The sequence below is a fragment of the Scyliorhinus torazame genome, chromosome 1 (genome assembly GCF_047496885.1).
Source record: "Scyliorhinus torazame isolate Kashiwa2021f chromosome 1, sScyTor2.1, whole genome shotgun sequence".
Taxonomy (NCBI): Eukaryota; Metazoa; Chordata; class Chondrichthyes; order Carcharhiniformes; family Scyliorhinidae; genus Scyliorhinus; species Scyliorhinus torazame.
The window spans coordinates 380,655,866-380,669,747 of NC_092707.1; the positions used below are offsets into that span (position 1 = coordinate 380,655,866).

Below are 13,882 nucleotides of genomic sequence, written 5' to 3' on the forward strand. Positions count from 1 at the left end.
GGAAAAAATTTAATCATTAAGTGCAGAGAACACTTGTGAAATGAGGCCATTGTTCACATTGTTTTCTACCCAGTTTTGTCCAGTTACAAAATGGCTGCCCTGTCTTTCCAAAATCTAAGATGGTGCCTAGGTTCCATGCCCCAATTTATACCATATCGATGAATAGTTTGCTGCGTGGCTGATTGTCAAAGCAATTTTACGGTTTCCCATATGTTCTTCTGGCTTGCATTCACTTGTAAACAGAAAAACAATCAAAGATTTATCGGGAGGTTCTAGGCCTTGCACATAAGGTAAGCCTCATCGTGAATTGGGGGGCTTTGAAATCAATATCATTGGTGCCAAACTCCTAGCTACTGACTCCCAACCCTCTCCCTCGCACCAGTCTGATTAAATTAGTCTGTCTGCAACCTTGCTGACCCAGAGGTGAGCTTCAGGCCTCATATTCGTGCGAACACTGAGGTCCCCTATTTCCACCTCCAATGATAAAATACATGACCATATTTTAAATAAAGTTTATACATTACAACAGCTAAAATTAAATTCCAGCTCATAAGCAATCAACCTTTATGAAATTATAGGGCCATTTGTTGTGATTTGTGAGGTTATCACACAATTTGAACTACATATTTATCAGTCGGGGCACTTTACTAACCCTCCTCCAATTTCAGTGTATATATTTACACCTATGATTACCACAAGTGAATATAAACATCAATTTTGGAAACTGCTAAGGGACGTGGGGGATTGGTTAGGCGATATTGGATCAGTGGCTCATTACACATCTCACCTGCTTCTTGCTTACAATGAGGCAAAAGAAATCCCCAGACAGCATTTTGCAGTCCTGCCAGAAGCATGCACTGTTGCAGAAGCGCACACTGTTGCAGAAGCGCGCACTGTTGCAGAAGCGCGCACTGTTGCAGAAGCGCACACGGTTGCAGAAGGGCACACCATTGCAGATTCGTGCACCGTTGCAGAAGCGTGCACCGTTGCAGACGTGCGCACCGTTGCAGATGCGCGCATTGTTGCAGAAGTGCACACCATTGCAGATGCATGCACCATTGCAGAAGCGTGCACCATTACAGAAGCGCACACCACTGCAGAAGCGCGCACTATTGCAGAAACACACACCATTGCAGAAGTGCACACCGTTGCAGAAGCACGCACCGTTACAAAAGCGCGCACTGTTGCAGAAGCGCGCACCATTGCAGAAGCACGCACCATTGCAGAAGCTTCACCGTTGCAGAAGCTTCACCGTTGCAGAAGCATGCACCGTTGCAGGTGGGAGGGGAAAATTGAGAGAGTGGTTAAAAGTCAATTGGGCGGGGTTTACCACTTCTCCAGCAATGTATTTTGCGGCGTGGGAGGTGGTCTGCCACTGGCTGGTGGCGGGGTATTCAGGTTCCGCCACTGTCAACGGGGTTTCCTGTTGTTTGCACTCTCCGCTGCTGTGGTCTCCACAGCTCCAGGGTCCCAGGTTCGATTCCCAGCTTGGGTCACTGTCTGTGCGGAGTTTGCACGTTCTCCCCGTGTCTGCGTGGGTTTCCTCCGGGTGCTCTGGTTTCTTCCCACAAGTCCCGAAAGACGTGCTTGTTAGGTGAATTGGACATTCTGAATTCTCCCTCAGTGGACCCGAACAGGCGCCGGAATGTGGCGACTAGGGGATTTTCACAGTAACTTCATTGCAATGTTAATGTAAGCCTACTTGTGATAATAAAGATTATTATTATTAATATTATTATTATTAACAACCGGTCAAGGGGAATGGCTGGAAAGTTCCATGTTGATGTCCGGCGCTGGCGGGACTGAAAAATCCAGGTTCCCTTAACATTTATGACAAATACCTTTGTGGGAAAACATACACAAGGGTGTAATTAGACTAATTGCAAGGGTATGAGGGCGAGCTCACAATATTAGCTTCGGCTGAGGTTTTAAGATTTCTCCATTGATGCCGCACTTGTGGATGTCAGTTTAGTGGCGTCATTACCAGTCCTGGATGCCCACTTATATACTACTTCTTGTTTTGTAGATATCAATGAATGCCAGCTCCAAGGGGTGTGCCCACATGGAGAATGCCTGAATACCCTGGGCAGCTATAGGTGCACATGCGAGCCTGGGTTTGTTCCAGGTCCTGCACAGACTGCCTGTGTCCGTAAGTAATGTCTATCAGAACCTTTCAAGGACCGTTTTAAAACCTGGTCCCGAGGCCCCTGCAAATTTTAACGCAAATGCGGACGCATTTCCAAAGTTGGGTTTGTGTAATTTTTAAAACGTTTACATCACAGAGAACTTTTCACCCCACCACCACCACCACCACCCCATGAAATAAAAATCAAATCAAACGATCAGCGATTCATCCACCATCACCTGGAGGTTCCCCTCCGAGTCACTCGCCACCCTGACTTGGAAATATATCGCTGTCCCTTCACTGCCGCTGGGGCAAAATCCTGGAACTCCCTCCCTAACAGCACAGTGGGTGTACCTACACCTCAAGGATAGCAGAGGTTCAAGAAGGCTGCTCACCACCACCTTCTGAAGGGCAACTGGGGATGGGCAATAAATGCTGGCCTAACCAGCGACACCCATATTCCGTAAATGAATAAAAAAAGAAAAAAAAAAGCCCAAGTGTCTCTCAGTTATATCGTAGTCTCATACCCATGAGGGAGAGTTACGAGGGTGAATAAATGGGTCCAAAGAACAATGTAGGGGGACCTGGGTGGTAAATTCCATTGGGCAGTAATGCAAAATGGGTAGCATCGTATCTCATGAAGTCAGTGGAGCAGATTGTGGGCTAGGATTTACACACCACCCCATTTTATGTTCCCACTAATTTTGAGCCTTGCCCTCCTCCCACTGTCTATTTTTGAAGAGGTTTCTAGCCTTTCCACGTTCTACATTTCCTGTTTCATGTATGTCTGTTCAAACTATAGAATAAACTATAGTCTGGTCCTGACTATAGAATAAATCTTGATTCATCCTATCCTTAAGAAACTGATTAAAGGACGGCTTGTGGCGCAGTGGATAGCACTGGGACTACAGCGCTGAGGACCCGGGTTTGAATCCCGGCCCTGGGTCACTGTCCGTGTGGTGATTGCACATTCTCCCCATGTCTGAGTGGGTTTCACCCCCACAACCCAAAGATGTGCTGGCTAGGTGACTTGGCCATGCGAAATTGCCCCTTAATTGGAAAAGAAAAATAATTGGCTATTCTAAATTTAAAAAAATGAAATGGATTAAGCAACCAGCATTCTTTTATGATGGCACAACAGTTGTTCTGACAACACAGTAAGGTAACAAGGACAGAGTAACGAGTTTCGTAGCCTCTCTAACTTTTGGGGTGCAACATAGTTAGTAACTTCAGTCATTAACTTTGCTTTCTTAAGGGTTTTTTTTGCAATACCGGTGTATGCAAAACGCACAGCAGCGAATGGTGTGAAGTCAGGATTACTCCCCCTCATAAAGAAAGCATGTCGCAGCTTGCTTGTGATTGACACTCGTGTCTTAATCGGGTGTTCCTCACTGACAAAGTAAGCTTGGCCGCCCCTTGTGTCACTGAGTGCTGTTGCATATAAATCTGGGGAACGACTACAGCTTGTTGCCAAGGGAGCAAGACTGAAATCATTGCACGTCTGAACTTTAAAGAGGCAGGAAGAACAAGGCTAATTCTGGGTCAAACAGAGTTCTCTCCTATTGCTATCAAAGTGTGTGATGTCATTCATGTTCACTGTGTGAAACCTAACCAAAAGCATATTGATTTTATAACCGGACTGCAGCTGGTGTTAGTTTATGGTTGTAATTCAATTCTTAAACACTGTTGCTAATGTAAAATGAACAATATATGAGTTTAAACCGAATTCTACATTTGCCTGTTTAAAGTTCCACATAGGGTAAGCACCCGTGAAAGATATTGTCAAAGAAAGCATGTTGAATGGTAACAATTCTTTTTTTTCTAGACATTTATAAGAACAAACCGTTGTTTCCGCTGGTCCGACACCAATTCAGTTGTGCAGATGCTTAATAAACCTTCCCGGCGCCAGTTGTGTAGACGGCTACAAAACTGAGCCTTCTGTTGACCATTTGCATCCACCACTTCTCCACAATGTCCCACAAGCAAAGAACCCAAACATAAGACAATGGCAGCAAACCGAGCCGTGGCCAGAGCCAACGGTTGCCAGCATTGGTTGCGAAATGAATGCCACGGCCACTATGAAATCAACTGTGGATGTTGGTTCTGTTTTGATGTACTTCCCCTCTGGGTGGGAACCATTGAGATAGGAAACCTGAAGCAACCGCTTTGGCTGCTCAGACTGTCAACAATTCGGGCTGCTGTCAAAGCTCACTTGACCCGTCGTGGTGGAGCGGGCCCGTTTGAACTTTGAGCTGTAGGAGCGTTCGTCTCCAGAGTCTGATGCAGTGGCCCAGTTGTTGTCCGCAACAAGAAGTGTTGAGTTTGGCTGGTCCCATCGAGCCTGGTCGCCCCCATTTCAGGATTTGGCCATCTGCCATTTGAGGATGCAGTGGGAATGGCACGTGCAAAAGGTCAAAGTGGAGGTTCTCCCGTCGGCTGAGCTTGGTACTCCTTGAGAATGCGGAATGGTTTCCATTGTATTTGGAAAAAGTAGGACTAAACTGCACATACTGGTCCCATGTTAGGCGGGCACCTCAGGGGCCTGTTGAACAGGAAAGAATGACAACCTAACAGAACATAAATTTCCTGCACATTTAGTTTGTCTAATACAATTATAACTAACCAAACTCAGATTGGAATGAAGAAGAAAATTTCCCCAGTTGCCTGCAAAATGGAATGATTTGGATTGATCTGTAAGCATGCCAAAGTCATCTCAGTGATGTGGCCTCGGAGTTAGTTGTAATTTGTTCTTTAAAAAAATTAGTGGTTTTTTTTGTTTTGAGTGGCAACAGCAATTGTCCGCTGCTCCTGAATGCTAAAGCTCCTGCTGTACTAACACGGGTGCATGTAGAAGATACTCATAACTCGCACATTTCTGTTTGGAGCATGCTATCTTTCATGGGGCTTAACACTTCATGTATTTGTCAAATGGCTGCCAATGTAAAACCTGCCCGCTTCGAGTCTCGGGGCTCTTAGTCTGGTACAGAGGATGCTCCGAATGTGTCTGTGTCACCATGTATACACACACACGCACAGTGGGGCCTTAATGTATGTTGATTCTTTTTTTAAGCTTGTTTGCTGTTCTGTCCTTGTTAGCCGGTGATGGAATTTCGGCAGGTTCTTTTTTTCATCTCTTAGATCATTTCTGGCAACCTCCCTCCCTTTTTTTTTATTTCTCTCTCTCTCTCTGCTGCAGCTGAAAATCTTTTAATTGAAGAGAAAGGGCCCTGCTACCGACTTGTCAGTGCAGGAAAGCAGTGCATGCACCCTCTGTCTGTGCAGCTCAGCAAGCAGATGTGCTGTTGCAGCGTTGGCAAGGCCTGGGGCACAGACTGTGAGAAATGTCCCATTCTGGGAACAGGTAAGGGCAGCAGAAAACAGCGGATAACTTTTTTTTTTGCTTCACAGAGACTGCTCTTTTGTCCTCCTTTGCTGGCTGCTTTTTACTGTTATGCTTTTTGTTATTCCGTGACACACAAAGTAGACCAAACTATCGCTAGACTATAGTTGCTACACAGTGTATGAATGGCAAACGCTGATTTCCCCCCAAACAATCCCTTCATATTGTTTTTTTCCCCCTCCCCCCTATTAAATTACATTCACCCCGCCCACCCAAAGCACACACTTTACTTGGTTCTGCAGTTATACTGTCATCTCGAAAGAATATCTCGTCGACTAGCCTTTCTCTGCGAGATTACTAATTTGTGTCGTTTTGGAATTGACTAATACGGAATGGAGTTTTTGGTTGGTATTGAGTTTTTATCCTCCCCGATTTTAAAAGGGGTTTCTGCATGGTACGGAGCACACGATGGAATGGGTCGAAATATCTGGCAGTTGTGTGCCCAGAGCTGAGGGGCTGACGGACCTGGATTTATTCATTTCAAGATAACGGAGCCCAACCCCCACCCCTTCCCATATTCCCAATCTTCCAGCTGGGAGACACTCCAGTGCCATCAAGGGCCCTTGACTTTGCGGAGAGTGGTCGGCGGTGTTCCATCGCAGGCAATCAGTTTTAGGAGGCTGCTCCTTCCAAACACCCGTGACTAACAGAACACATTCGGGAATAAAATCATTCTCTTGATGGCCACACACGCTTGTCATTTGAAGCCACTTTGGCCATTATTGTTCAAACCCTAAACCAAGAGGGCCAAATGGATTTTAACTGGGCTGCTCCTGGAGATTACTGTTCCATCTGGTTGTCAGGTACATCATCCTGATAGAACAGTTTCCCCATCCAGTTCAGCACTGACCAGCAACATTGATGAATCGTGGCCGTGTGACGAAGAGAAATGTGAAGAAAACTCATTATCCCCCTCTTCACTTTGTCCCCATCCTCCGGAGAGACTGCATGTGCTTTTGTTTCATCACCAGCAGTCCCCAGGTTATTCTGGTAAAGTGCGTTCATTAGAAACATCCCACTGTTTTGCTCACTCAATAAATGGACGGTTTTAACATGGTTATTCTTCTTTGCAGTGCCACATCATGCTGCAAATTGCATATTTGGCAGGACAGTTAATATTAAAAAAATTAAGCCTCTTCTGAAATTCTGTTGGGATTGTGAGGGACTGGGAATCAAGACCAGTGTTGTTAATATTTTAGATCTGGGAGAAAAAGTAGTGCAGGCTATTTCAGGTCCTCGGTTTCTGTTATTTGGTTCCTGGTTGTAGAGATTTACTTGCAGGGCTCAGGGGAGTAAATGGCTCATATCTAATAACCCATCGCCTTACGTTCTGTTCTCCCCAGATAACTAAATGTGACCTTTGTTGTTGTACTTTGTTCGTATTTCGTGGAGCCCCCTTACAGCTCCTGAAATGGGTGATGCTCCAGTTTTCTGTATAGAATCATAAAATTTACAGTGCAGAAGGAGGCCATTCAGCCCATCAAGTCTGCACCAGCCCTTGGAAAGAGCACCCCTACTTAAGCCCCACGCCTCCACCCTATCCCCTTTATCAGTAATCCAGTAACCCCACCTAACCATTTTGGACACTAAGGGGAATTTATCATGGCCAATCCACCTAACCTGCACATCTTTAAACTGTGGGAGGAAACCGGAGCACCTGGAGGAAACCCACGCAGACACGGGGAGAACGTGCAGACTCCACACAGACAGTGACCCAAGCTAGGAATCGAACCTGGGACCCTGGAGCTGTGAAGCAACTATGCTAACCACAATGCTACCATGCTGTAGATCGAAGCTTCAGTGCATCGGATTCATAAAATCCCCACGTTGCAGAAAGAGGCCTTTTGGCCCATTGTGTCTGTACCGACTCCCCAAAAGAGCACTCTACCTAGGCCCATTCCCCCGCCCTATCCCGATAACTCCACCTAACCTGCACATCTTTGGACTGTGGGAGTAAACCAGAACACCCGGAGGAAACCCGTGCAGACATGGGAGACATCGGCAGTACGGTAGCATAGTCTTTAGCACTATGGCTTCAGTTCCTAGCTTGGGTCACTGTCTGTGCGGAGTCTGCATGTTCCCCCCGTGTCTGCGTGTGTTTCCTCCGGGTGCTCCGGTTTCCTCCCACAAGTCCCGAAAGACGTGCTGTTAGGTAATTTGGACATTCTGAATTCTCCCTCTGTGTACCCGAACAGGCGCCGGAATGTGGCGACTAGTGGCGTTTCACAGTAACATCATTGTGTGTTAATGTAAGCCTACTTGTGACACTAATAAAGATTATTATTATTATTATTAGAAAGTGCAAACTCCACACAGGCAGTCATCTGAGGCCGGAATTGAACTCGGCTCCCTGGCCCTATGAGGCAGCAGTGCTAATCATCGTGCCACTGTGCCGCGTTAATTAAACCTGAACATTATCACTTCCGGTGACGGCGGGCGGGAGGCGGCCACTCAATGGAGGGCTCCCATTCGGGAATGGTATTTTCGGGGCTTTAAGCCCGGTCCCAGGGTCCACGGAGGCCGCAAAAGCAGGGAGAAGGCAGAGAGGCGGCAGAGTGAAGGCAGAGTGAAGAAAAATGTCGAGGGTGAGCAAAAGAACGTCTGTAAGGAAAACAGCTGAAGGTCCGTCGGGGAGTGGCAAGGTCACCGCGGGATCACCAAGGAAAATGGAGGCTGGAGCACCAGGGGAGGCCGCATTGCTTACGGCTGAAGAAATAACTACGGTGATGGCTGCGGAATTCGAAAGGCAGTTTACAGAATACATGGAGACAATGAGGAAGGAGATGAGAGAGGTTTTGAGTGCGCTGGTGGAGGAGGCGATTTCCCCGGTGATGACGGCGGTGGCGAGCGCAGTGGCGGTGGTGCGAGAGCGAGGGGAGGCGCTGAAGGAAGTGGAGGAGACGTTATTGCAGCACGGTGATCAACTTGCCTCGATGGGGAAGGAGATGTGGACGGTGATGGACATTAACAAGGATCTGCGAGGAAAAATGGAAGACCTGGAAAACAGATCCAAGTGACAGAATGTGAGGATTGTGGGGCTGCCCGAAGGAGTTGAAGGACCGAGGCCGACTGAGTATTTTGCCGCGATGCTGGCGAAACTATTGGGGGAGGGGGAGGATCCCTCCAGATATGAACTGGATCGGGCTCATCGGTCGTGGAGGCCTGTACCAAAGGCGAGTGAGCCGCCAAGGGTAGTGACTCTGTGCTTCCGTAGGTACAGTGTGAAGGAGAAGGTCCTGAGCTGGGCCAAGCAGAAGCGGGTGGTGCAGTGGGCTGGAGCTGGTATACGTGTATACCTGGACTTTACAGTGGAGCTGGCGAGGAGGCGGGTTGCATTCAACCGGGTGAAGAGGGCACTGTACATTAGCAAGGTGCAGTGCGGCATTGTATATCCAGCGAAGCTGAGGGTGACGTACAAGCTCAGGGACTTTTATTTTGGAACGGCGGAAGCAGCGGAGGAGTTTGCGAAGGCAGAAGGACTGTGGCAGAACTGAGAAATTGAGAAATGGCCATGTGCCGATGTAACCTCATGACTGTATTTTCTTTTTTGTTTCACTGCGTGCGGGTGTATGGGCTAAAGGAGCCAATGTTGTATATATTTGGACAAGGGAAGTGATGGGACTTTCACTCGAAATGAGGGCTCTTTGTGGTGTAGGTGGATATGCGAAGTTTGTGTGCTAAAAGGGGATTTCTTGGCTTACCTAGGGCCGGGCAAGTGGGAAAGGGACCCGGGCGGGGGCCTCCACGCTGGCCGGTTTAAGCTGGAAAGTTGGGGGGAAGGAACCGAGGTTGGGGGGGGGGGGGCGTTTACAAGAGGCAGTGGACGGGAGGAGTTGGAGACTGGGGGTGGGGTGGGGGGTACAACTCCTCTGTATCATGTACGGTACTCTTTCAGAGGTTGGATGGCGTTGAGTGTCGGGCGGGAGGGGGAGTGGACTCTATAGGTCAATGGTGACCATGGGCGTCCCGGACTCCTTTTTCTTTTTCTCTTTTGTTTTTTGTTTCCACCGTGGGAGGGTTTGGTTTATTGGATGCATATATTGACAAGTGGGCCGTTGTTTGGGGTGGTTGGAGGATGGGATCATTGGTATTGTTAAGGGAATTGATTTTGTATTTGTTACCGTTTACTGTTTATGGGTGGGGTGTAAATTTTGAAGGAAAATGTGAAAATGGAGAATAAAAACATTTATAAAAAATTTAAAAAACCTGAACATTCTTCCCCATGTAAAGAGGGCAGACACTTGTTTAATGACCAACTGGGCACAGACATGAGAAATGGGTGCGGTAGGTCAAAAGATCTGTGGTTTGGATACTTGTGTAGTTCAGTTGGAAGAAGGAAGAGTGAGACACAGAAATAGCCAGTAGTTCTGTTCTGGAATCATAGCAGGAATATTCGGCACCGTCCTCTTAAGTGGACCATGCAGCTTAGTGTAGCTATACTCGTAGGACGGTTACAACACAGAATGAGACCATTCGGTCCCTCAAGTCCATGTCAACTCTTTTTTGTTTTAAGCCTATCTTCACATCCACCCTTTTTTCCCTTTGGGGAATAGTGGGGAAGTTGCGGGAGGATTCCCGAGCTGATTATCAGCCCGTTGAACCACATTATGAATGCTCCTTCTGTGGCCAGTAAGTCCTGATGTTGCACTCAAACCCGGAGTCACTGGCCCAGCGGTGGGGGCACTATCCACTGTACCACAAGATGTCCTGTCAATCCTCTGAAAGAACAATTCACTCGTTCCCCGGAACCCAGCAATGTTTGTGGGTGTGTAAATTATGCAGTGCATTACGGAGTTGTAAAACTCATTGATTCTGGTTGGAAACCTCCAAACTCACTTAGCCTAAGAATTTGCATTTGGGCAATCATCACGTTGGCACTGGCTTACGTATTTCACTCGAAATGATGCTAAAGCCTGTTGGTTCTAGAACAGGTCTGTCTTTCAACCTTGTCAGACACCTCGCTATCCTCCCTTAAAGATCTGCTTGTTAGCTTAGGATTAATAAAAATAAAACTGGATGGGTCTCGTCATTTGTATCCCATCCTTCCCAGTTTGATATTCTCCACACTCAACCCTTCTTCCCAGTTTGATATTCTCCACACTCAACCCTTCTTCCCAGTTTGATATTCTCCACACTCAACCCTTCTTCCCAGTTTGATATTCTCCACCCAACCTTTCTTCCCAGTTTGATACTCTCCACACTCAACCCTTCTTCCCAGTTTGATACTCTCCGCACTCAACCCTTCCCAGTTTGATATTCTCCACACTCAACCCTTCTTTCCAGTTTGATATTCTCCACACTCAACCCTTCTTCCCAGTTTGATATTCTCCACACTCAACCCTTCTTCTTAGGCGGTTCCTCGGAGTCGGGAATGATTTGCCATTGCACTAAAACTGAGTTCTCGGGTAGCAGGGAGGCGAGCGGGTGGTGAAGATCAAGGAGAAATGGGAAGCAGCGTTGGGAGGGGAGATCAATTGGGGAGTATGGAGTGAGGCACTGCGAAGGGTAAATGGGACCTCCTCTTGTGCAAGGATGAGCCTGTTACAGTTTAAGGTGGTGCACAGGGTGCATATGACTCGGGCGAGAATGAGTGGGTTCTTTCAGGGGGTAGCAGATGAGTGTGAGAGGTGTGGGCGGGGGCCAGCGAATCATGCGCACATGTTTTGGGGTTGTGATAAATTGGGAAGATTCTGGGCGGGAGTGTTCGCGGTCTTAGCCAGGATAGTGGAGGAATGAGTGGACCCGGACCCTTAGGTGGCAATATTTGCGGTTTCAGAGAAGCCGGAGCTCATGGAGAGGAGGAAGGCCGATGTCTTGGCCTTCGCCTCTCTGATTGCATGGCGACAAATTTTGCTGGAGTGGCGGTCGGCATCGCCACCGGGGGTAGCAGCTTGGTTGGGTGACCTGTATGACTTGCTGCGGTTAGAGAAGATAAAGTATGAGTTAAGGGGCTCAGCAGGGGATCTTGAGAAAAGGTGGGGGATGTTTGTGACCATGTTTGAGAAGGTGTTCGTCGCTGTGTGTGTGTGTGTGTGTGTGTGTGGGGCGGGGGGGGTGAAAAAGGAGAAAAATCTGTACAAACTGTGCAGTTGATTGTTGGGAAGAATGTTTCCCGGGGTGTTTATTTACTGTAACCTACTTTGATACAAGTTTGAATAAAATGCGTTTTAAAAAACACCTGAGTTCTCAGGTGACTGAGGAGTCCAATGCACGACCCACAATCTCTGTCACATGTGAGGCACAATGAGTTTAGAGGAGCAGGTTGGGTGGGGTTCCCGGGTTGCTAAGCGCCCCTTTCGCTGTCGACGCTTGGCTTCAGCTTTGTTCTCAGTGATGAAACTAGAGGTGTCCAGCACCTTCCCAAATGCTTTTCGTCGACTTCAAGCGGTCTTGGGCCAGGGATTCCCAAATGTTGGTGAGGAGGTCATAAGGGTGTCCCTTGAAGCATTCCCTCTGCCCCCCTGGGCTCGCTTGCCATCTTGAGGAGCTTGCTGTACATAGTCCACGTCTCGGAGCCATAGAGGAGGGCAGGTATCACTCGGTGCTCTGTAGATCATGAGCTGGGTCCTGGATCTGAGGTCCTCGTCTTCAAACACTCTCCTTCAAGTGACCGAAGGCTGTGCTGGCACTCGGAAGGCGCTGTTGAACCTCACTGTTGATATTTGCTCTTATTGACAGTACGGTGGCACAGTAATTAGCACTGCTGCCTCACAGCGCCAAGGACCCATGTTCGATTCTGACCTTGGGTAACTGTAGGAGTGGAGTTTGCACATTCTTCCCGTGTCTGCGCGGTCTTCCTTCGGGTGCTCTGGTTTCCTCTCACAGTCCAAAGATGTGAAGGTGAGGTGGAGCTTCCGGGATAGGGCGGGGGAGTGGGCCAATGTAGAGTGCTGTTTTGGAGGGTCATTCAAACATTCATAAGACAAATGTCCTCTACTAACCTTTCCCCGCCACAGAGCACAGTCCCCCAGTTATGAAAATCCACGACGAGGCTTTGGACAGCATGGACCACTTTCCATTCTTTGGGATCCTCATAGAATCCCAGCAGTGCAGAAGGAGGCCATTCCGCCCATCGAGCCTGCGCAGACCCTCTGAAAGAGCATCCAACCTAGGCTCACTGCACCACCCTCTTCCTGCAACCTCGCCGAACCTGCACGTCTTTGGACACTAAGGGGCCAATCCCCGTGGCAGGCAAGGTCAGGCAGTAGCCGACCTGCAGGTTTCGCATGGGGCAAAGTCACTTCCCTCGTGTTCCCACGGTGTGTTTTGGTCTTTTCCGTAATGTCCCATGTCCTTCAGCTCCTCTGGCTGACGTTCATTGCACACTGCATTCCCCAGCAAGCGTCCTCGGGAGCAGGTCTGCCATTCCTGGTGTGTTATTACCCATGGAGCAGCCAGTGGTGAAGCAAAGGAGAGTCCAGAATAGTTTCCGGAATTTGCAGCCGCAAATGTTATTCCATTTTTGGTGGAAAATGCCAGCGGCACGGATCAGGCGGGGACTTTACTGAGGCGATGTTTTAAGAAGTGCACGTTTCACCAGAGAGGCAGCTTACTGCACGACTCACTCAGCTGGCTGCACTTTTCTCTCTGTGACTATAACGTTGCCCACTTCACGCAGCCTCCGACTGCAAAGGCTGCCTAGGGCGACCTCTGTGTTATCAGCCAGATTGCAGTGAGTCATTGGGTCACTGGTGCCACTTTGTGGGAGAGTTTGGAAAACTCATCGCCAGGGCATTGCAGCAAGTCAGCCGTGGCAGGATTTCCCATACGTCAGGGTGCCAGTGCTGCTGCCCGTGGGGCTTTCTCGAGCTCTCACAGAACATGATCACCCCCGACTACCTCAACGGGAGGGACTCTTCCCCCCCCTCCTATCACTGTGCAGACTGGATGTGAGGGCATGCCGAGGCTCCTCCAGCTCAATGCCAGACGTGTTGGACGTTGCCATCATGCATTCATAACTCATTCCTTAAGCTGCCAACCTTATCAAGGAAGAAAATCACATCGACAGATGGCTTCTCGATGACTAAACCTACCCAAATTCTAGTGGACAATGGTCCTATCAAGAGGGGCCTGAAGAACACTATGGTGACACACATGTCTACAAGATTGGTCATGGAGACCACCATCAGGGTCTTACAGGAATTAGAGTGGTGCTGTGTTGCATTTTTCTTTCTTTCTCTCTTTCTAATTTTGATTTTGATTTTTCCCTCTCAAAAGGGGGAAACAGAACAGGTTCCCACTGTTTTGTTTGCCCCCACTGTGGCACCATTCACTCCAGATCAGGCACAGAGTAGCCAGTCCCCAAGTGAAACGTGCTCCACCTATGGGAGCAACCTGAACTTTTATCCGTCGTCACA

General features: G+C 48.3%; 1 protein-coding gene across 7 annotated transcripts in view; it reads left to right on the forward strand.

The window, feature by feature from the left end:
• The window catches only part of ltbp1 (latent transforming growth factor beta binding protein 1), a 533,746-nt gene that overhangs the window by 220,143 nt on the left and 299,721 nt on the right, over positions 1-13,882 (forward strand). For 4 of the 7 annotated variants that reach the window (XM_072512266.1, XM_072512285.1, XM_072512304.1 and 1 more), the window contains 2 exons: positions 2,027-2,149; positions 5,322-5,486. The exons of 1 other annotated variant lie outside the window; for it this stretch is intronic. In XM_072512266.1, coding sequence (XP_072368367.1) covers positions 2,027-2,149; positions 5,322-5,486 — 288 coding nt within the window. The remainder of the gene's footprint in view (positions 1-2,026; positions 2,150-5,321; positions 5,487-13,882) is intronic. 2 more of the 7 variants (XM_072512295.1, XM_072512276.1) reach the window with 2 other exon arrangements.